Source organism: Rhinopithecus roxellana, chromosome 7 (genome assembly GCF_007565055.1).
Source record: "Rhinopithecus roxellana isolate Shanxi Qingling chromosome 7, ASM756505v1, whole genome shotgun sequence".
NCBI lineage: Eukaryota > Metazoa > Chordata > Mammalia > Primates > Cercopithecidae > Rhinopithecus > Rhinopithecus roxellana.
Window position 1 is genome coordinate 53304714 of NC_044555.1, and position 22141 is coordinate 53326854.

The 22141-nt window shown below is 48.2% G+C and overlaps 1 protein-coding gene across 9 annotated transcripts in view; it reads left to right on the forward strand.

The window, feature by feature from the left end:
- The window catches only part of DLG3 (discs large MAGUK scaffold protein 3), a 59050-nt gene extending 43108 nt beyond the window's left edge, over positions 1 to 15942 (forward strand). For 3 of the 9 annotated variants that reach the window (XM_030934348.1, XM_030934349.1, XM_030934350.1), the window contains 10 exons: positions 2208 to 2384; positions 2622 to 2697; positions 3479 to 3578; positions 7294 to 7335; positions 8638 to 8688; positions 9292 to 9393; positions 10326 to 10498; positions 10920 to 11029; positions 11349 to 11440; positions 12614 to 15935. In XM_030934348.1, the coding sequence (XP_030790208.1) occupies positions 2208 to 2384; positions 2622 to 2697; positions 3479 to 3578; positions 7294 to 7335; positions 8638 to 8688; positions 9292 to 9393; positions 10326 to 10498; positions 10920 to 11029; positions 11349 to 11440; positions 12614 to 12720 (1030 nt within the window). In that variant the 3' untranslated portion in view covers positions 12721 to 15935. Of the gene's footprint in view, positions 1 to 2207; positions 2385 to 2621; positions 2698 to 3478; positions 3579 to 5513; positions 5560 to 7293; positions 7336 to 8637; positions 8689 to 9291; positions 9394 to 10325; positions 10499 to 10919; positions 11030 to 11348; positions 11441 to 12613 lie in introns of all 9 variants that reach the window. The other 6 variants (XM_030934346.1, XM_030934345.1, XM_030934347.1 and 3 more) reach the window with 4 other exon arrangements.
- Positions 15943 to 22141: the final 6199 nt, after the last annotated feature.

Genomic DNA, 22141 nt, shown 5'->3' on the forward strand with positions numbered 1-22141 from the left:
TCACCCAGGCTGGAGTGCAATGGTGCAATCTTGGCTCATTGCAACCTCTGCTGCCCGGGCTCAAGCTACTCTCCTGCCTCAGCCTCCCGAGTAGCTGGGACTATAGGCGCCCACCATCCTACCTGGCTAATTTTTATATTTTTAGTAGAGACGGAGTTTTGCCATGTTGGCCAGGCAGGTCTCGAACTCCTGACCTCAAGTGATCTGCCCGCCTTGGCCTCCCAAAGTGTTAGGATTGCAGGTGTGAGCCACCGCTCCCAGCCTCCTAAATTCATTTTAACATCTTCCTTCCTTCCCTCACCAAACTAATTTGTGCTTAATTCAAGTTCTGTTCTTTTCCTTACTGTATTTGTTCTAATCTTTGAAACCCATAATAACATCCAGTGTTTCTCATTGTCACTGAGAATGAGGTTGCTTCATGATGCTCTTCTTAGTAGGAGTGGCTGACAGAATGTCTTCCTTGCTTTAGGAAATGCAGGACTCAGGCAGTGAAAATGCATTCAGTTTTGATTCTGTCACACATAGCCCAGAATGCACCTCTTGGACAGCACCTCCTTGTCTGCTGCCTCTGCCATTCTCCTGACTGCTTTGAGTGTGTAAATTGAGGGAATAAAAGGGCTTTTTGTTAGAGTTTGGGTATTTTCATTTTCAAATCATCTGACACTGATTTTTAAGAACTCTGTTTCAAGAACTTTAAGCAGTAGGTGGGTATTTCACTCTTCATGGTTTTACTACATCCTATCTCATTTGGGCTTGCGTATGGTAAGATAATGTGTTTTACTTGCAACTTCCAACTGAGCCAAAGGCCACAGTATTACAGGTAGAAGTCGAAGTCTTGGAACTAGATTTTGGGCTGTGTGTGCAAAGGTGTGAAAACACCTCTATTAAGAGAATATGAAGAAGACAGCCTGGATTGCAGATAGAAAAACACAAACTTCTCACTGAAATCACCCATTTGTGGTGACTCCATATAAAGACAGGTTCCACTGGATGTGAAAAGTAAAAACTTTTTTTTTTTTTTTTTTTTGAGACAGAATCTCGCTCTGTCACCCAGACTGGGGTGCAGTGGCATAATCTCAGCTCACTGCAACCTCCACCTCCCAGGTTCAAGTGATTCTCCTGCCTCAGCCTCCCGAGTAGCTGGGACTACAGGCGTGTGCTACTACGCCCAGCTAATTTTTGTATTTTTAGTAGAGATGGGGTTTCACCATATTGGCCAGGCTGCTCTTGAACTCCTGACCACTGGTGATCCACCCGCCTCAGACTCCCAAAGTATAATGGCATGAGCCTCTGTACCCGACCTCCTAAGGCTCTTTTGATGTGTCACTCCTCTCAGATTTCCAGGGGCTGCTAAATCATGTCTATTCAAGGGCTTCCAAAATTTGCCTCAGACCTTTATTTCCAATACCATTTCCTAGGACTTCTAGCAGCAGCCAAGCTGGTGTCCTTTTCCATAAACCTGGATTGTATAGCTCCCTCCCCACCTTCTCCCACCTTCCCTTTTACTTCTTTACTCTGCATCATTTATAGCATGTCACAACAGCATGTCTTGTCAGAAGACCTGGGTTTTGTCCCAGGTTGGTTAGATGTGTGATTTAGGTCAAACTATTTTTCCTCACTGAGCCTCTGTTTCCCCATATGTAAGAGAAAGAGACTGCACTTCTAGGGTCCCAGTGGTTCTTTTCAACCCTACCATTGTGTGGGTCAGCGTCAGCCTTAGCTTTTTCTTTGGACTCCCGAGGACATAGGGCCCTTTCTTTAGTGTTTCGGCAGTGTTTACCAGTCATTGTTTGGGATTATAGTTAACATTTTTTTGTCCTGTCTTTAGCTACTTTTTGAAGATATGTTTGTGAACTGAGAAAGCTCCCTGCTAGAGCTAGTTTCCTAGGATGTGGGTGAGGGAGAGGGCTGTTGAATGAGTTCTACTTTGAACTTTTGTCTTGCATCCAGAAGCCAAGAGGAAATGGGGTTTGTAAAATATTTTCTCTTATGCTTCTTATTGGGAGAATGAGATGTTTCTTTGAAAGGGAGTGCATATTTACCACTTTGGCACAGAAAGAAGGATGTGGTCTCCTGGAGACATCCTTCTAGTATGCTGTGAGGCTGCTATGTCTGTGCTGTTTGGGTTGGCCTTCCATCTTTTCAAGGTGCCAGTGTCTTGGCATTTAGGGTTGGATGATCACTTCATCTTTCACTGTGCCTTTCAGGGCCCTGTTTGACTATGATCGGACTCGGGACAGCTGCCTGCCAAGCCAGGGGCTCAGCTTCTCTTATGGTGACATTCTTCATGTCATTAATGCCTCTGATGATGAGTGGTGGCAGGCAAGGCTGGTGACCCCACATGGAGAAAGTGAGCAGATCGGTGTGATCCCCAGTAAGAAGAGGTGAGTCATCATGATCATGAGCAAGGCCTTTCCTGCCCTCTTGCTGGTGTTTCTTTCTTGTTTTCCTATTAGAAGTTGCTTGAGAGCAACATTTGTGCCTTGCTTCCTTTTTGGTAGAGTCGGTACTCAACATGGTTTTTACTCAGTGAGCCAAAAAAAATGGCTGCTGTGCCTGTTGCAACCCACTGCTGGACCATTTACTGGCAGTAACAGGACTTCTTTCTGATTCCAAAACAGGGTAGAAAAGAAAGAAAGAGCTCGATTGAAAACTGTGAAGTTCCATGCCAGGACGGGGATGATTGAGTCTAACAGGGTAAGTGGGGATTCCCAAGGAAATCAGCCAGTAGGTAAAGAGGGGCGAGAAGCTTGGAATTTAGTCTGATGTGTAGGAGAACTGGGGAACACAAAAGAAAATCTCTTTTTCAGGGGGCTGGCTCTGTCCTGTCAGAACATTGACTGCTTTTCAGAAAGCAGAGAGGGAGCTCTTAAAGTCCACAGCTAGTCTGTGCTCCTTCCCCCTGGGTACTGGCTCTTGAAGATGTGTTGGAGTTGGACTGTCTGGAAGGCTGACTTGCTTGGGGAAAATGAAGCCACTCATGGGTGTCTCCCTGGCTATAGATCCTGTCAGAGCATCCAGCCAAGAAGCCCAGTCTCAGAGCTCCTACCTCCCTTCAGACCACCTGAGACAGGGGGGCTCTCCATTCACCCCTTTTTTTCTATGAGCTTCACAGGCCAAAGAACTTCTGGAGCAGTAGAGGGAAGAGAGACGTGGAGTAGATGACTCTGTGTATATCAGTGGTACCTTAGGGCATGTGTCCAGGAGGCTACAGTGACCTTTGTTCTTTAGGAAGTACCAGTGAGTGTTATGAGTCTGGGTTAGGTAGAAACCTCTAACATCCCTACAACATTTTCTTGTAAACATAATTTTCCTCTTACATCAACTTTCATTTAATCTCATAGACTCCATTTGTGAGAGATGGTCTTTTATTTAGCTCACCGTTGTCTCCATTTTAGTTTTTCTTGCATGCTTTAAAATCCATTGTTCTGTTTTTTTTTCTTCTGTCCTTCCCCTCCATCTTCATGTTCTTTCACAGTCGATCAAAAAGAAACGTAAAAAGAGTTTCCGCCTCTCTCGAAAGTTTCCATTTTACAAGAGCAAAGAAAACATGGCCCAGGAGAGCAGCATACAGGAACGTAAGTAGCAGCAGAGTCCAGAGAGCAGGCCGTCTGCAGCCCCGTCCTCTCATCGTCAGTTGCCTTTCCCTCAGGAGAAGCCTGGGCAGGGCCACGTGTGGCCCCGTGCATGCCTGTGTGCGCGTGCACCTGCTTATCTACAGAGTCAGGGCAGAAATTGGTCTACATAAGAAGATGTTGGGTTTTATTTGTCCTGCTCCTCAGTTAGAATGAATGTTGAAGGCACTGAGGTGGGACTGGTCCCAGGGTCCCAGGAAGTGCCTGGCACTAGCAATGGAAGTGCCAGACAGAGCTCTGCTGTGGTGGTGAGGAACGGTTTTTCAACTACAGTGTCAGGGTCAGGAAAATGGTTTTTCAAGAGAACGAGGTCTAGGGACTCAGTGTTGCTCTCCTGGTTTCTTCCTCTTGTGTTTTCTTTCCCTTAACTTCACTCATGTATGTCAAGAGAAGAGCCTTTTCCCAGGATCCCTGGAGTTGGGGCTACTTCCAGAATCCCAGACATGTGCATAAGCATACAGGATATCCACACAACTCTCAGCAGACTCACTGTCATCCTAGAGTGCCTACAGAGCCAGTTTTCCCAGGAGAATCCTTCCTGCTTAAATGAGTTGACATGGAAGGAGTGTTGCTCCACATTGTTCAAATAAAGATCTGTTGAAAAACACAAAGTTGGTTTGGTAGGAAGAGCAGTCACACTGAGCTAAATTCAACTGAAGAAGAAATTTAATCCTGATAAATCTTCTTGCTCTACCATGTGCCTCAGCAATTAACTGCTCCAACCCTAACCTTAAACACCAGGCCTGGCTTGAAAAATGTTTTCTCATTTGTCTCATCATGAGTGGTAAACATCTCTCATTTACCAGTGACTCCTCTGACTTACATGGAGGGATCTTGGGGTCTTGGGCTGTTGGGACTGGCAGGAGACTGACTGGTTCTGAAAGGAAATGTCCTTCTGTCAGGCCAGCCTGGTCCACGGTCATGGTATGCGTAAGTCGTTGCTATCTGGGTGGTACCGGTGGACAAAAGGGTGCCCTCATCCAGATGGCAGCCACAGCTCATCATCCTGGAGTAGTTCAATGAGAAGCCATAGATGAGGTGGCTCTGCTCATGAGCAGTTAGGAGATAGTCCTAGTCAGAGGCCTGAGGTGATGTCACCATAATTTCATCAGATAAGTCCCAGTGTCCCAGAGTCCCTCCATGCCAAGCCCAGCCTGGGGGGGCTGTTCATTGCTCAGTGGTCCCGCCTGGTGGGCGAGGTGGGGGTATCTGTTGGACAACAGAGTTGAAAGTGCCTAGTGCTTCTCCAGAAGCTGAGCTCATCCCCCAAGGTCTGCCCAGCTCAGGGCAGCTTTGGAAGCCACACCCCACACCATGTGAAACTTTTCCTGAAGGGTTTGAACAGAGTGAATCAGTATTGGGCGAAAGCTTCTTGAGGTAATGGGAATTCTGTCTGCCTACCTGGCACACGTGGGCATTTGCTCTTTCACACACTGCGGAGGGAAATGGTGATTTCAGGGCCAAACAGAGACCTGGGCTCCACAACCAAAATTTGGTCAAAGCAGGTGCTCTAAGCCTTGGAGTGTCACCTGTCCTGTCCCATTGGCCTACAGCCGTAGACACCTCAGAAAGCTAGTCTACTCCAAGGCCCTCTGGCAACGAATTGGGCAGCATGAAGTCTTGATGTCTTATCTGCCCTGGGATGTTCTTTCTGTGGCAAAGTTCCTGGCCTCACTATAGTGCTAGGTCTTCATGGTGTTTCATAATTCTGTCACTAGTGCTCACCTGCCTCTGTATTCTTCCTCCCCCCTTGTCTTTTTCTCTATTTTTTCTCTTCTCCCCAAATCTCTCCCTCTCTTCCATTCCCTCCCATCCCTTCCCCGTCCCCCTTCTTCTTCTCCCCCTCGTCCTCTCCGCCCTTGCTGTCTGTGAAATCAGGACTTCCCGGGGTTAAGTGACGATTATTATGGAGCAAAGAACCTGAGTAAGTCCAACTTACACACCGTTCACTGTATTTGTGGCATGAATGGAGATAGTGGGGGTGGGGCTACTGGGGACATGGGTGAGGGTCAAGGGTGAGAGGAGGGCAGTGTTTGTGAGCACTCTGACATCACAGCAGGAAGAAGTGCGTGTGGCTCCAAATGTTACATGTTTGCTCTGGATCCCTAGTACCCAAATAAGTCCCTATCATTCATGCCTTTGTTTACCTTTTGCTACTCAAAGTGGCAGGGCGTGAGCTTGGCGTCCCACCTTAGAAGCGAAATGGGCTTGAAATGTTTCTCCAAGGTAACCACTCAGCTAATCTCTAGCCTATTGTCGAAGGGAGGGGTGCCTGCTGGTTGGATTCTTCTTCCAGTGATACCACGCTAAAGAATTGGGTGTAGGAATTGTAGCTCTTACAGTCCCTCTAACTAGGGGCAAGGGTACTGTGACCCCCTTTTCCCAACCTGCTTCTGGGATGTCCCAGCAGATCCAGGGCCTCAGCAAACAGTGCCGGTTGGCTTCCCACAGAGCACCTGTAAGGGGTTGAGCTGGTCTGCTAGGGGCCCCGGCACCATTTATGGACCATATATAGTTAGTGCTTTATCTCAGGAAAACTCTGACCTCATTTTCCTTTCTGGAAAAGAATCCTAGAGTGGAAAATGAAAAAGACCTAGATGATGAGGCTTAGTGGCCATCCTGCTGCGTGCAAGGGTGCACAGACATGCAGCCTTGCCGAATGGGTTCTGTCAGCATTTACTCTCCTTCAATAAATAATAAAGGACAAAGGCAAAGGAGTTGCCTATGGGGATTGTTCAGGAACTAGCCATGTGTGGCAACTCAGCCAGTCCTTTCTGGGGGTGGGCCACAGCATATCATGATCTGGAACAGTGTGGTCTTGGCTGAAATGAGCAGCATCTCTCTCCATCGTTTGGTGTGTCCATGTCTCATCTTCATTCGCGTGTCATCTTGGATGGGCGGGCTTTGTTTGTGCCTCCTATGAGCGCTGCTCCCCGGCTTGAGCTTTCTTTTCCCTCACCACTAAGAGATGGGCAGATCCCAGCTGTGTGAGACAGGAGGGCTGTCTTGTCCTCAAGGTGTTTTTGTTGGTTTTGTTGTCTGTGTTTTGACATGTGTCTGGTGGTGGATGGAAGTGCTTCCCCTCTCACCACTGAAGCCAAGCTCTCCTGCTTTGGAGTGGCGGCAGGAAGGCTGGGGATCCCACCGAATGGTCAGGGCAGCGCTGCCTGGTGTCTGCTTAACCCATCCAGTGATTGGCCTCTTAGTTGTGGAGTGCCACATGGTTCTGTATTTCAGGGGCTCTGTCGGGCGGGGGACACCCATGAGCAGACTGGTCCCTGGACTTCTCTTTGCTCCTGTCACTGCCTTTTCTTTCCTGTTGTTAGCCTTGGGCGATGCATTTTGAAATAGGACTTGGAAACCATCCAGGTCAATTTGTTTGATTCAGGTGAAGAGGATGCTGCTGAAGGAAGTATGGCTTGTAGCACATAGGGAGGGACTTGGCAGACCAAGAGGGCTCTGGGGACAAGTATGAGAGGGCCAGGGGCTCAGGATTGGAGCTGTGCCTCCCAGTTGGTAGCCTGGATGTGGCAGGCCTCCTGTGGCCTGACTCAGTTGGCAGCTCAGTGTCTCGCTCCTGGAGAAATTGAGTTTTGTGCTGCATGTGACTTCTCAGTGGTGTGTTCTGAATTGGAGTCTCTTTCTTGTTGGCTTGCAGAGGGAGTGACATCCAACACCAGTGACAGCGAAAGCAGTTCCAGTAAGTGTGTGTCATTCCTTCCATGTCGTGTAGCTCCACCGTGTATCCCAGCCATCCTCATTCCAGTGTCGCTCAGCTGCCATTGCTGCTCAGAGGCTGGTGCTTCTTTTAGCCATGTACACTTTGAGATCCTGGAAATGCTGTGGCCAGTTCATTCTCCTTATGGGTTGGGGTTCACCCCATGGGTTAAAGGAGAGTATAAGCCCTATAGTTCTGGCCAAGACCTGACTTAAAAGCATCCCTGGCACTGGGAAGGGTAAACTGCCAAAGAGTAAATCCCTGCCATGGCTACTGTGGGCCATAGGTGCTGCCAGATTTATAGATTTGCTCAGAGACCAAAAGAAAAATGGCTCCTATAGGATACTGCGCTAAATCTGCCTTTCCAGGTCATTAGGACCTCTTTGCCTTTGGGGCCAGTTAAAGGATCAGGTAATTGCCAAGTTCTCCTTGGGAGATCCTGTGACCAGACCAGAGAAACCGTAATTCAAACCTCATGAACTTTGGGAGCACTGGTCTTTCAAGAGCTATGGTGGCTAGAAGCCTTGTAAAATCTGCCCAGGAGTCTTAGGCTCAGAAGAAGCCTTTTAGCAAGCATTGTGTGCCTTGATGCAAATATCACTATCTTCCCTGGGACTGCCATCAGCCACTTTGGGACCTCCAGGCACCCAGCACCAAGTGGCTTAATGACTGTTTTAGGAAAACCTCAACATTGCTAGGCTCGACATGGAGCTCCACCAGAAAGAGACAGCAGGCTCAGCATTGCTTTTAAAGGGCACTGGGGACCTTAGCAGAGCCATGTGCCACTTTTCTGGATGCTGCTTCCAATACAGGAGGTGGGTCGGTAGACCTTTAAAAGGGCAAAGTTAGGTCGCACCTTTAGGGACCTGGGTGTGTGCCCTGACTCCCCTGCATGTAGATGAAGGGGACTCAGGCAAGCATCTCAACCAGTCGAAGCATCCCTGTCATTCTTACTAGAGCGAGGGGGCTACTGCACACAGCTGACTTGTTACCTACAAGAACAGTTCCTCAGAAATTGGGGTGGTTTGGGGTGGAGGCTTCATGGCTTCTGGGCCTTGGCCCCTTGCCCAGTGATGTTTCACTGAACAAGATAACTGCTGACTTCTGTCTCCGAGCCCGTGAAGGGCTTTCCTGTGCTTCTCACCAGCAGAAAACAGAAAGGATCACAGGTGGTAGCAAGGACCACCCGATAAGGCTATGTCCTGGCAGGGGAGGGGTGCGGGGAGTGTTGTACAGAAGGAGGCAGATCATATGGTGCTAACCTATCTCCCTTTTTTGTTGCAGAAGGACAAGAGGATGCTATTTTGTCATATGAGCCAGTGACACGGCAAGAAAGTAAGCCCCTTCTGAGAGCCTTGTCTTTGTGCTAGTCTGGTCATGGGGCTCAATACAATGGGTGGCTATGGCAGCAGAGGGAGGGACCTGGAGGAGGAGGAAGGCTCGACTCATGGCACATCCAGCCCATGGGCTCCTTCTTCTCTTCTGCTTCTTCCTAGTGTCATAGGGAAGGGGGTGCATCCAGTGTGCACTTCTCTCTGTGCCTTTGCCTGCTGCCAGGACACCTTCCAAAGGAGGGGGCAAATTTACAAGGAAGGTCTATTTCAGTAGATGTAGCCACTGCTAAAAGAGAGGTCCAGGTTCTTCCCTTCAGTGGCTGCTCTGCAAAAACCTTGCTCAGTTACTGGTGTCAGTGCAGAGATTCTTTCTGACTGTGTTAGAAGGGGAGCAGCTTCTGGTTTCAGACTTGCCTTGAACTTAGATATTCTCAAATTAAAGGCTCTTTGATGTCTTTCTGTTTAAAAGCCAGACAATGGCCGAGGATGCTTTACCCTGTCTGAGTCTCTGCTCCAGAGCCTCTGTGTTCTAGCCAGACTCAGGGGTAGGACAGGCTGTCTGGTGGGGGTCTCTGTTCACTGTCTCGATGCTCTCCCTCTCTAGTTCACTATGCAAGGCCTGTGATCATCCTGGGCCCAATGAAGGACCGAGTCAACGATGACCTGATCTCTGAATTTCCACATAAATTTGGATCCTGTGTGCCACGTAAGAGTCCAGGAAGGCCCAGAGGAGTGAGGCTTGGTGCCCTGGGAATTGTTCCTCTAATGTTTTATGGAAAAGGTCTGGGATCAGATTCTAGGGCTATTTGAGGACAGGGTACATTTGGCACCCTGGAAAAGAGTAGGTGGCAACATATTCTCCAAAAGCTGATGGGGTTGGAGAGATTAAGCCATCAATCAGGCTTGGCTGCTCACTCTCTTGAGGGGAAGTTTCAGTGGTGATGGTTGGGAATGGTTGGACAAATAGGGAGGCCCAGCCAAAGTGGTGTTGATGTGACTCCATGAACAGTTTGTTAGGTTCACTGTCTCCTCTACCAAGTTTGGCACCCTCTGCCATGCCTTAGCTCACCTTTCTGGTCCAGTTTAAGCTAAAGCAAATAGCCCCCTGTGTGTGACCTGGAGATTGGAAGAGAAGTAGGCCAGACAAACTGCTTCCCAACTGCTTGTTTTCTCCCACTTATTTGGAAAAAAAAAAAAAAATGGAGTGGCCCACTGACCCACCCAGATGAGAATGGACCAGTCAGTATTTTTTATTTTTTTTATTTATTTATTTATTTTTTTTGTGAGACGGAGTCTCGCTCTGTCGCCCAGGCTGGAGTGCAGTGGCCGGATCTCAGCTCACTGCAAGCTCTGCCTCCCGGGTTCCCGCCATTCTCCTGCCTCAGCCTCCGGAGTAGCTGGGACTACAGGCACCCGCCACCGCGCCCGGCTAGTTTTTTGTATTTTTTTTAGTAGAGACGGGGTTTCACCGTATTAGCCAGGATGGTCTCGATCTCCTGACCTCGTGATCCGCCCGTCTCGGCCTCCCAAAGTGCTGGGATTACAGGCTTGAGCCACCGCACCCGGCCCAGTCAGTATTGTTTGACTTGGGGTGGATCATTGCCCCTGGGCTACAAAGCATTTCCTTTCTTCCTTCAGATACTACCCGACCTCGACGTGATAATGAGGTGGATGGACAAGACTACCACTTTGTGGTGTCGCGTGAACAAATGGAGAAAGATATTCAGGACAACAAGTTCATTGAAGCAGGCCAATTTAATGATAACCTCTATGGGACCAGCATCCAGTCAGTGCGGGCAGTTGCAGAGAGGGTAAGTGTAGAGGAGATGGCCTCAAAGGGAAGGCCAATGCTCACGCCAGGGTTCCACTTGGATCCTTATCCTTCCAACACAGGAGCTGCCCAACAGTGCTGCTGACCAAAGCCATAGCACCTCTGCATACTCCCAGTCCCTTGACGAAGCTATCTGTCTCCTTCATACAACTCACCCCAGAGCATCACCCAACAGGGAATAGGGGACTCTGGACAGATGTGGCCTTTTCTGGGTAATAGGAGCAAAAAGTGGGGCCTGTCTACCTCAGGGATCCAGTGTTTTAGGCCACTTTGGGTGGCCCTGGTGCCCCTCCCCTCAACCCCACCCCCAGCCAAGGTGGATGTTTAGAATGTCACTGGATTTCTGCTTGGGGCTCAGTGAATAGGGAGTGGCTGGGCTGATACAATCTCTGCTTTTTCAGGGCAAGCACTGCATCTTAGATGTTTCCGGCAATGCTATCAAGAGACTGCAGCAAGCACAACTTTACCCCATTGCCATTTTCATCAAGCCCAAGTCCATTGAAGCCCTTATGTAAGTGTTTAACTGAGAACTCAGACACACCAAGCTAAGATCGGGTCTGCAAGGGAAATGGAGAAGAAAGTAATTTGCTGGGCAGAAACTTGAAAGAAACTCTGTGCCCCAGCTCTGGTCACTGGGCGCTCCTGTTTTGAGGGCTTGTGCATATGTTCTCGGTTGGACTTTTGAACGCAGAATGTTTGAGGAGTTAGCCATGGGCCACTGCTGCTCTGAGAGGGCAGCTTAGCAGATTTTTAGGGATCCTGGATAATCCTTTATGGTTAATCAGAACATAAGATCTGGTTCGGAACTATTTTTCTTCTGTCTTTGGCAGGGAAATGAACCGAAGGCAGACATATGAACAAGCAAATAAGATCTATGACAAAGCCATGAAACTGGAGCAGGAGTTTGGAGAGTACTTTACGGGTAAGACTCCTGCTGCCCTGTGGGGGGTTCTGGGGGACTAGCCAGGTACCTGTTTCTATAAGTGTCTCAAACAGGTGTAGACAGAATGTAGAAACCTTGCACGGAGTTTCCAGTTGCTTTTAAGCTTTTGAGCACAAACCTTTCCAAAGCACTCAAGTTCCCTGTGTCCAGCCATAGCAGCTCAGCCAGTTTATAGCATAAACCACTCGCCAAATGCTTCCTTGAATTGTTGGTTTGTTCATTTTGTCTTGTCCTTACTAGATTGTGGTCTGCCTGTATTACTCTGTCTCCCTCCGTTTCAGCTCCCCTCCCCCTCCCCCAGTACTTTGCTTTGCATGTTTAGGTGCTGAATAAACGTTTGTTGATGATGATGATTCCTCAGTGTGGTGTTCAAGTTGTCTGTTGGGGTGCCTGTCTGTGTGTGTGTGTGTGTGTGTGTGATCATCTACTTTAGAAGGTCAGTTCCTGAAACATTGGGAAGGTTTCTATGTAATACGTTCTTCACCTTTTGAAGTACAGTGATATATACATATATGCATGCAAGGCAGTGCTGAATCCATTCTAGCTGGTGGTGACACTAGGTTAACTGCGTAAAGAATTCATAAATGTCCTCACACACCTTGGGTCTTCAGAGCTCCCTTTACCATCAGCATCCATGTCCTTGTTTGCTGGGCTGACCTCTGACATATAGCAGATGTGATGGGCCCAGGAGCACTGCCTCTTGCCAGAAATTGTGGCTTTCAGCTCTTTCTGTGGAGAACTGCAATTTTCCAAGTCTTTTAGTAAGGCTGCTTTAGAATAACAAGCTGCTGGCCTTATGGCACCCAAGAGCAACATGAACTGCAAGGTCTGGCACATAGTGGGTGCTCAATAAACATCTTTTGAATAAACACATTTTTCTGGTCATTACTACTTAGTCTCACTGTCTCAGTGAGTTGACTTCAATCCCTGGGCTTGGGGCACCTAGTTGGTTGCCCTTACTGCCCTGAACACACAGGCAGCCAGCCAGTGAACCCAAGCCCAAACCCATACTCCTGGGAACATGTCCTTCATGTGAGGGGTCGGGGGGGTATGGAGGGGGGACTTGTAGGATTGTTGGGAGAGGCAGGATTGCTGGGTTTGGGGGATGTGCTGTGGACCACAGTAATAATTTTGTTTTCCTCTTCACTTTAGCCATTGTACAGGGTGACTCACTGGAAGAGATTTATAACAAAATCAAACAAATCATTGAGGACCAGTCTGGGCACTACATTTGGGTCCCATCCCCTGAAAAACTCTGAAGAATCCCCTCCAACCATTCTCTTGTGAACAGAAGAAATCAAGTCCCTCTTCCCTCCTCCCTCTTCATTCCTGTCCCCATGGGGAGAACAAATGCTACTGTTCTTGTCCCCTTTTTTAGATATGTCAAAAAAAAATTGAGTTTTCTAGTCCTGTTCTTTTTTTTTTAAATTTTTTGTTTGTTTCAGTTTATTTTTTGGGATGATGCCATCTCATTCATCATGTGACTGTGCCCATTCCTGCATGGACCTTTCCCAAGCGCTAGCACAGGTGCAAAATCCATCAGAGCCATTGTTTTCATAAAAACCAAGCAGAAGTGAAGAGAAAAGAGGAGGACTGATGGAAAGACAGACTCTGGACAGCTGCACGGCTTGTGAAGTGAGCTAAATGCACCACATGATGAGATGCTCCTGGGCATTTCTCCCTATCTGTACTGCTGTCTTGCAGCTCTGAACGGTGCAACGTAATGGCGACAGAAAGTATCTTATTTATATATAGATATATATATGTAATTTATATAAAATATATAGAAATTATATATATATATTATACACTCTCATATAATATATATATATATATTCACACACATTTGGGTTAGAAAATCTATGGAGACTTCATCAATGGTACTATGTTGTTAGAGAAATGCTTTAATTTTCATATTCCAATCAGATGGCATCTTCTATCCCAGCTGGTTGGGAAGGGATTGAAGATGGTAGCAAGTGCTGCACTAAGGGCACTCGCATTTGGTCATTCTCTTGAGAGCTAGGAGGGGTCAGCCTGAGGCCTGAGAGAAAGGGCTTTTGCCTGGGATGAGAGGGTTAGAGACTTGACCTGAAAGCAGCTGCTGCCCCTGAGGTGCAGCCAGTCCTGTGTGTGGACAGAGAGAATGGCTAATGATGCTCCGCGTGGAATTGCCTATTGTTTTATGCCACCTGATGTGTCTGCATGAGAGGTTTCCTTTTTGTTCCTTTTTAAGCTGCTGTTAAACCAAAACCATGTTGTGCTACTGTGTCAGCCTTTTCATTATTGCAAATTTTACTTTTACTATTTAAGTGAATGCATAGAATCCAGTTTGCCAAGGTTCTAAAGGCTTATGAGGTCCTGAAGGAGCCAGGCCTTGTGATGGAGTAGGTGACACAGGCCTGGTTGTCCTGTCAGCAGAAGGGAGAGCAGGGGCTGGGCTGAGAGGAGGACACGCAGGACTCCACTGAGGTTCCTTTCTGGGCTCCACCAACAGCGACAGGGAGTCATTTGCCTTCCAGTTCTGTGCTGGGATGGCGGGACAGCACTTGGCTTGCTTGGCCAGCCACGTCGTGAGTTTGATTTGGTTTTTTTTTTTGCAGCTGCTTCATATGCTCTGCTCCAGCCCCTCCCCAACAGCTGGTAGCTTATGGTTTCTTCAAGAGGAAAGTAGACTTTATGCTGTACATTTGAGCTGTAGAGCTAAGATCCGCTTGCTGGTGAGCTGTGAAACCTTGTTGCTTTTTCCCAGAGTCTGATGGCAGTGACTGTGGTCAAGGGAATCTTCACCACCACAAGTGCAGGCAGCAGGTGTGGTTCAGGTCTTCCCCCACCCCACTGTGCTCCTTTGAAGCCAATGTGCCTCCCTCGCCTCCATACTGGAGGGACGATGCAGGGGAGAACAGAGAAGTGCTTGGCCCTAGGGTTGAGGCATTTGTTTCCTAGCCCGCTGGGTTAGGGCTGGTGCCAGCAAGGCAATGTTGAGGATGCTTTAAGCACTACCAGCCAAATCCGGGAACTCTGTTAACAGTTGTCCAACCAGCAGAATGAGGCTAACTGTATAAAGCATGGAACCCAGGATGAGGATAAGGAAAGGGCAGTGGCTTTCCCTGGGCAGTACACTGACTTGAAGGCAAAGAAGGATAAAGTGACAGCCGACTGTGACTCTGGTGAGGAGGGGTGAGCAGGGAGGTTGATTCTCTGATGTTAACTATGTGGCGAAGTCTCAGCCATGCTCAGCCCTCCCCCTCCCAGGGAAGAGAAACAAAGATTCAAAGTAAGCATGACACTAGTTGGTTTACCAGTGTTCCTTCCAAGGAGACATATATTTTTTAATAAACGATAGTTGCAATGAACTGTGGCTCAGAGACCTTCTTGAAGTAGTTGAGAAGGGAGGGTGTGGGCAAAGTAGTGGGAAGAACATCCCAAACTTTTGGGGGCCAGAGGGCTTTCTCCTTAGTGATGATGAGCTAGCTGAGCTGGGCCGTCCTGGGGATCGGTACAGCTCCCTGCGGTGGTGACAGGCCCTTTGTGAAAGGTGTGTGCTTGGTCTTCCACCCCAGCCCCAGACACTGCTTTAAACAGCGCCAACTAGATGGGAGTCCACATCTGTGGTGGCAAAATGCTGACATTTTCCCAAAAGGTACACAAGGTGGGAGAGGCCTGCTATAGCAAAGGTGTGTGTTAGAGAAAGCAGGGGCCTGATTTAGTAGCAGAGAACTGGGTGAGAAAAATGGCCAGAGAAAGTGACCTGCCAGCTACCAGTGTTTCCAAAAATGAGGGTGGGATGGGCCCAGTTGCAGAGCAGGACAGCCGTCATCCCCATAGCCTTCTGAGGAGGGGAGGGGTGCTTAGAGCAGGCAGTTCTGGCAGTTCTGACGTGGCAGGCACCATTGCAACTTGTGCGGAGGAGTCTTAGGAAGTGCTGTCATAATTCATAAGGTCAAGAGCAACATCTGGATGAATGAGCCACCTGAAATGTGTGTGGGCTGAGCCACAGAAGGGTGAGTCCTCTTGCTTGTGGCGCTTTATGGTGTGCAGGTTGCTTGCTTTCCCACATTCTCTCATTTGCTAGAAGGCAGCCCAACAAAAGGGAGTCCCCAAAGAGCTCCATGAGAGCTTAAGAAAATTCATCTCCTGAGGGCAAAGAGAACAAAGATCTGGCCTATGGTCACACTGTTGAGGCTCTGTCTTCACAGCTGATGTTCTCCTAGTGGAGGTGCAGCTGAAGAACATTGAGCCTCAGCACGAGAAGATACAGAGCAACTTGGAAACCCCAAAGGGAGACACACCCTTAACACTGTGCCCTGCTGTGCTGTGCTGTGCCGTGTCCTGAGGGAGGAGAGAGCCCTATCTCCTCCTGGTTTTGTTGCTGACATTGCAGCTGATCATGCCTTGACTCCTTCATCTCTAACAGAGGAAGAACTGTATTATCAAACCTATGGTCTACCCATGAATAAATAAAATATTTGTTCAATCACAAACGACCAGCTTTGTCTTAAGTTGAAAGTGCTTCTAGAAATCAGTGAATGAAAACAAAATCCTTACCTGCAGCAAGTATAGAAGTCGAGTGGCTCAAGGGCGGCCCTAATAAAGATGCAGAAGCAAGTGGGAGTTGAGCCGCAGGTTTGGGAGGAGACTAGAGGGGAGGGAAAGTATCCTAAGCAGGCCAAGGCCAGGCAAAAAAAGAGTGGGACTGAGAAGGGGCGCCAGCTCAAGCAGAAAAGCCAGCACTAAAGGCCACTGGAGCCCTTTCTGCAGGGATAATCTTTGCTTAATACCAACCACTGCAATTAGGTGAGAAAGTGTTGAGAGAGCTGGGAATTTTCTCAAGGCAAAGCTGACAAATTAGCGCTGAAGTCAAAAGCGATCCTGGATGCCTGACAACCTCAACCTGGGCCTTGGAAGTGTTCATTTAGCCTCAGCATTCCCGAGTTGTATTTTATCCCTGTTCCCACCTAGGATTTCATGGCCCTGATTCCACTAATCCTTTTATCCATCCAGCCATTTCCTTGGCACCTCTAGGACATTTCGTCATCATTGCAAATAACATTCTGAAGCTCAAATTTGTTTCCTCAAAAACCTCTTCCCCTGTCACTTCCAAGAAATAGTACTGGCTCCTGCATACCTCGCTTCCTCCCCAGTGAATAGGGTGTCGATACCTCATTTCTTTGCCAGAAAATAGCAAAGCTTCTTTAACAGGCCCCAACTAGATTTTATCTGCAGAGCTGTTCCCATTGTGCACAACGTGATACCCACTGCTTCCATGTTAGCTTGAATGAACTACCCGTGTTTCCTTCCTTCCACCATTTCCACTGGTAGTTTCAGCATACATACCTAACACTTGGAAGAAATGGAAAGCAGGTGGTTTGAGAATGGGCTTCAGACCTGCGTTCTCCCAGTGAAGAGCATGTGTGAGAGGATACTCTGTCTTCTGGCCTTCCTGTCTGCCTACGGCCAGTCCTGCCCAGGATGACAGAATCATCTGTCTCATGCGCTACCCCTCCCATGGGTCCTGCCACCCAGAGGGAGAAGTTGAAGTCTTAGCTCCTTAGCATGGCCCTTCCACCATCAGTCCCAGGCTTTCTCTCCTGTCTCTTCTGCTGTGCCCCTTTCTGTTCTAGGCATTTGAATTCCCTGAATGTACCACAGCCCTGGGTCTTGGCTCATCCTTTTTCTGTGTGCCCATAAATGCCCTCGCTGCTGCCCCATCTTGCTTAACCTAGAAGACTCAGAGGCCGAGCGGGGGATGGAGAGAGAGAGAGAGAGAGAGACAGCGTCTCATCTGTCACCCAGGCTGGAGTGCAGTGGTGTGATCATAGCTCACTGCAGCCTCTACCTCCCAGGCTCAAGTGATTCTCCCACCTCAGCCTCACGAGTAGCTGGGACCCCAGGCGTGTGCCGCCAGGCCCAGCTAATGTTTGTACTTTCTGTAGAAACGGAGTTTCACCATATTGCCCAGGCTGGTCTCCAACTCCTGTGCTCAAACAACCCCCCATACTCTCTCGCCTTCCCAAAGTGTTGGCATTACAGGCGTGAGCCACCATGCCTGGCCTCCTCTTAATATCTCGAGACTCAGTTCAAGAATTCCCCTCTCAGTGCTCACTTTCCTGAACCACCACCTCTTCTTCCCTGTCACCCTGTAGGTAGAATTGACCTTCCCTCCCTGATTGCTGTATTATACCCTGTAAGGACTTTGGTCATCACTGTAGCAGCTCACATTTATTTCCTGCTTACTGTATGCTGTACGCATACTAATTCACCTGTTGCTCAAAACAGCCCTAGAAAGCAGGTACTGTTTTTTTTGTTTGTTTGTTTTGTTTTTTGAGATGGAGTCTCGCTCTGTTGCTCAGGCTGGACTACAGTGGCGCGATGTCAGCTTGCGGCAACATCCGCCTCCCAGATTCAAGCGATTCTTCTGACTCAGCCTCCTGAGTAGCTGGGATTACAGGCGCACGCCACCACGCCCTGCTAATTTTTGTATTTTTAGTAGAGACGGAGCCTCGCCATGTTGGCCAGGCTGGTCTGGAACTCCTGGGCTCAAGTGATCCACCCGCCTCGGCCTCCCAAAGTGCTGGGATTACAGGCGTGAGCCACCGCGCCTGGGCCAGGTACTCTTATTATCCCTGTTTTCCAGATGGGGAAACCAAGGCACACAGCTAATAAGCAGCAGAGCTATGAGCCCAAAACAGGCTATCTGGCTGTAGCAGCTGTGCTCTTCAGCACACCAGGCCCAGGTCTCACTTTGCTCTGCTTAGAACATTTTCTTGCCCCATCTCTTTGCATCTGTCTTCCTCTCCTAGACTCCTCTTTGAGAGCAGAGACTATGTCCTGTTCACCTTTATACGCCCAGCACTTAGTACAGTATCTGGCACATAGTAGATGCTTGGTAAAAGAGCTGCACTGGTCTTTGGCTCAAGCTTGGAGGGAAGTGATTTGACCAAGTCCAAACCTGTGGCGAGTGTGAATTATTTTGGTTTGCTTTATGGAGAGCTTCCTTTCTGGAGCCACTTCCGCTTCCTCTGGGATTTCACTCCATCATTATGACTCCTCTCTTTTTCATCTTCTTCATCCATTTCTGATCCTTTATTGCTCCTTCCCCTTCTTTTCACTCTGCTGTCTTCTCACCCAGGGCTGAACCTTCTACCTACCCTGCTCTTTTTTACTAACCATCACTCGTTTATGCAACACAAGTTGATCAAGCATCTAGAAGCCCTCAATGGCCAGCCATTGCCTTCCAAGCATGAAATTCCAAGAACCTAGATGGGAAATTGCCACATGCTTGCTCTCCCTGATGACTTCAGTTCTCTCCCATCCTGCCCCACCCCTTCCATGGGCTCCTCCCACCTACAGCTCTGATCCCTTTACTCTCTCTCTTCCCCCACCCCTAAGTGCTGCCATTGCCCTAGTCACCCAGGTTCAAGCCCTGATCTCCCCACTCTGGTCATCACATCCATCTCCTACCAAAACGTGTGGATTATTTGCAATGTCTTTTCAATCCAGTCCTTTGTTGTCATTATCACTGCCCCTACCCTGATAGTGACAAGAGCTACTTCCTGGTGAGCACCTGCTGGTAAGCATTGTGCTTTGTGCTGGAAAGACAATGGCAAATAAAGCCTATTTTCAAAGGACCTATCATCTAGTTGGGGGCGGGGGACAGCAAAGCAGGAAATGACTAAATGCATAAGTACACATTTGAGTGAACGCCATGAAGGAAGTACATAGGATGCAATGATAGAGGCTAATACTTAGAAAAGGTGCCCAGGGACAGCTTCTCTGAGGAGGTGCCATTCAGGTTGAGACCTGTGAGATAAGCAGGACCAGCCTGGTAGAGGAGGGGACATGGGTGTCCGGGAGGGAAGTATTTCACACTCCACTGGCCCTAATCTGCTCGTCCAGCATTATCTCCTGATACTTCTCTACAAACCAATCTAGACTCTGACTTTTTACCCATGAGCAAGATCTCTGTCTGGAGTGTGTTCAGTCCCCATCTCTTATTTAATGAAACCCTTCAAGCTCCAGCTCAAATGTCACCTTCCTTGATCATGTCACTGATCACCGCAGAGGAGCTTCCCCTTCCTTCCTTTTGAACTGCTCTAGCAGTTGGTACTGAACACACTCCGTTCTTGCAGGGTAGCAATTTGTCAATAATACACTCTCCAACCAGTCAAAAAACTTCTAGAAGGCTGGGATTGTATCTAGTGTATCTTTCTATCCCTCACAGCACATGCCTTGAACATGATTGATACTCGATAAATGATTTATGAATGAACTTCCCCTTTCTGAGCCTCACTATCTTACTCTAAAACATGAGGAAGTTAGACAAATAATCTCCAAAGCCTCTCCCAGCTCCCACACTTAATGATCATGATAAAATAGTAGAATTCTAAAGGGCATGTGCTATGCTGAATCCCTCACAAGAAGCCAGTTCACACTTTTTGTGAATTTGCAGTTAAAAAAACCAAATGGTGATGCAGATGACATAAAAGGTTTAAACAGCTGTCAAAGAACATGGCGCTTGAGCACATTCAGTTTATACACAGCCAGACACTACAGACGGACAGGCTTGGTGCCTGCTGTGAAGAAGCAAAGAACTCCTGGGACATGGATGGACTGAGACCAGGGGAAATGGCCTTTTCCTAGCTGGGCAGAAGGGTTGCATTCCAGGACAGCTGAACAAAATAGATAACTTTGTGATAGAATCACTTCTTTCAGTCAGGCAAAGAAATGGTGCTAGGGAAATATGGGAATGGAGGTGCCAAAAGAACCACAAGATGGAACCACTCCCAAGTAGAGTCGAGGTGCCCCCAGTGGCTCCCGCTGAGAGGCATTTGAGATGGGTGGGAGGGTGGTGTGGGGGCTGGGCACATCGGAGCATAGTCACAGGTGGGAGCCATAACTAGGAGGTGTGGAAACTGCCCCTGTGCCCTGCAGAGTGCAGTAACCAGGGTTGTCTTTTAGTTGGAGCAATTGCTGGCTTTGTGGCTGTTAGAATCAATGGAAGCTTTTCAACTTTCATCTTTTCTTGAGGAAATAAAAAGGCTCACAAACTAGGTTTGCAAACTGCCACTCTCTTTTGGCTTATCAGAGAGGTTGGGAGAAATGAAAAAAAAAAAAAAAAAAAAAGGATTAAAAAAAATGAGGTAAAAGTAAACAGATCCTGCTGTTAAGTAGAGGAATGTCAAAGGAGGAAATGACAGACACACGCTTCAGGGTCTACTAGAGTTCACGTCACTAAGGGTGAATTGGGTCATTCTAGAGAAGCAACAATAAACAATAGCAGAGGTAGAGGGGAATAAAAACCAGAGTCAAGAATATGAGTAGAAGACTAAAAAAAAAAGAGGGAAAACTTCCTGCATGACTGGAGCCGCCCTGTAATCATAGGCCAGAAGCCTTTCCAGGAGGCGGTGAATAGAGATCTGGGGAATGAGATAATGAAGAGAGAAATGTCAAGATTTCGTGGTTGCAGGTGACCCTGCCAGACAGCAAGAGCAGAATAATGACAGCAAACATTCTAAAGCACCTGTTCTGTGTCAGGTATTACTCTAAGAGCTTTGTGTGTATTTACTCACTTTCTCTTTACAAGTCTGTGAGGATAGTTGCGGACATCTTATAGATGAGGAAACTGAGGTCTGCAGACATTTAATAACTTGCCCAAGGTCATATAACTCCCAAGTGGGAGAGCAAGGGTTTGAACCCAGACAATGTGGTTCCAGTGTGGGTGCCTGTGCTCTGCTACCTTGCCTAGTTCTGCTGCTACTTTCCACCTCATCCTTCTTTGTTGTCTAGCTTCTGGTCTCTCACTACCCCACTGAAATTGTGCCTAAAAGTCAGTATGACTTCCAAGTCGCCAGATCTTTTTTTTTTTTTTTGAGACAGTTTCTCACTCCATCACCCAGGCTGGAATGCAATGATGCGATCCTGGTTCACTGCAACCTCCGCCTCTCAGGTTCAAGCAATTCTCCCGCCTCAGCCTCCCAAGTAGCTGGGATTACAGGTGCCCGCCACCACGCCCAGCTAACTTTTTTTTTTTTTTTTTTTTGAGATGGAGTCTTGCTCTGTCGCCCAGGCTGGAGTCCAGTGGCTGGATCTCAGCTCACTGCAAGCTCCGCCTCCCAGGTTCACGCCATTCTCCTGCCTCAGCCTCCCGAGTAGCTGGGACTACAGGCGCCCGCCACCTCGCCTGGCTAGTTTTTTTGTATTTTTTTAGTAGAGACGGGGTTTCACCATGTTAGCCAGGATGGTCTCGATCTCCTGACCTCGTGATCCGCCCGTCTCGGCCTCCCAAAGTGCTGGGATTACAGGCTTGAGCCACCGTGCCCGGCCCCGGCTAACTTTTGTACTTTTAGTAGAGACGGGGTTTCACCATGTTGGCCAGGCTGGTCTCGAACTCCTGACCTCAAGTGATCCACCCGCCTCAGCCTCCCAAAGTGTTAGGATTACATGTGTGAAGCACTGCACCCGGTCCCAAGTCACCAGATCTTATGCCTTCACAGACCTCATACCCATCAGCCTTTCTGTTATATTTGGCACTGTCAATTATTCTCTCCTAAAATTGTCCCCTTGGTTTCAGTGACACTACCTTCTTTGTTCTCCTACATCTCTCCTATTTCTCCTCCTCTGCCCCTTGCAGTTCCTTTTTTTATCCTTCCCTTTTAAATGTTTGTTAAAGTTGTTCTTGGC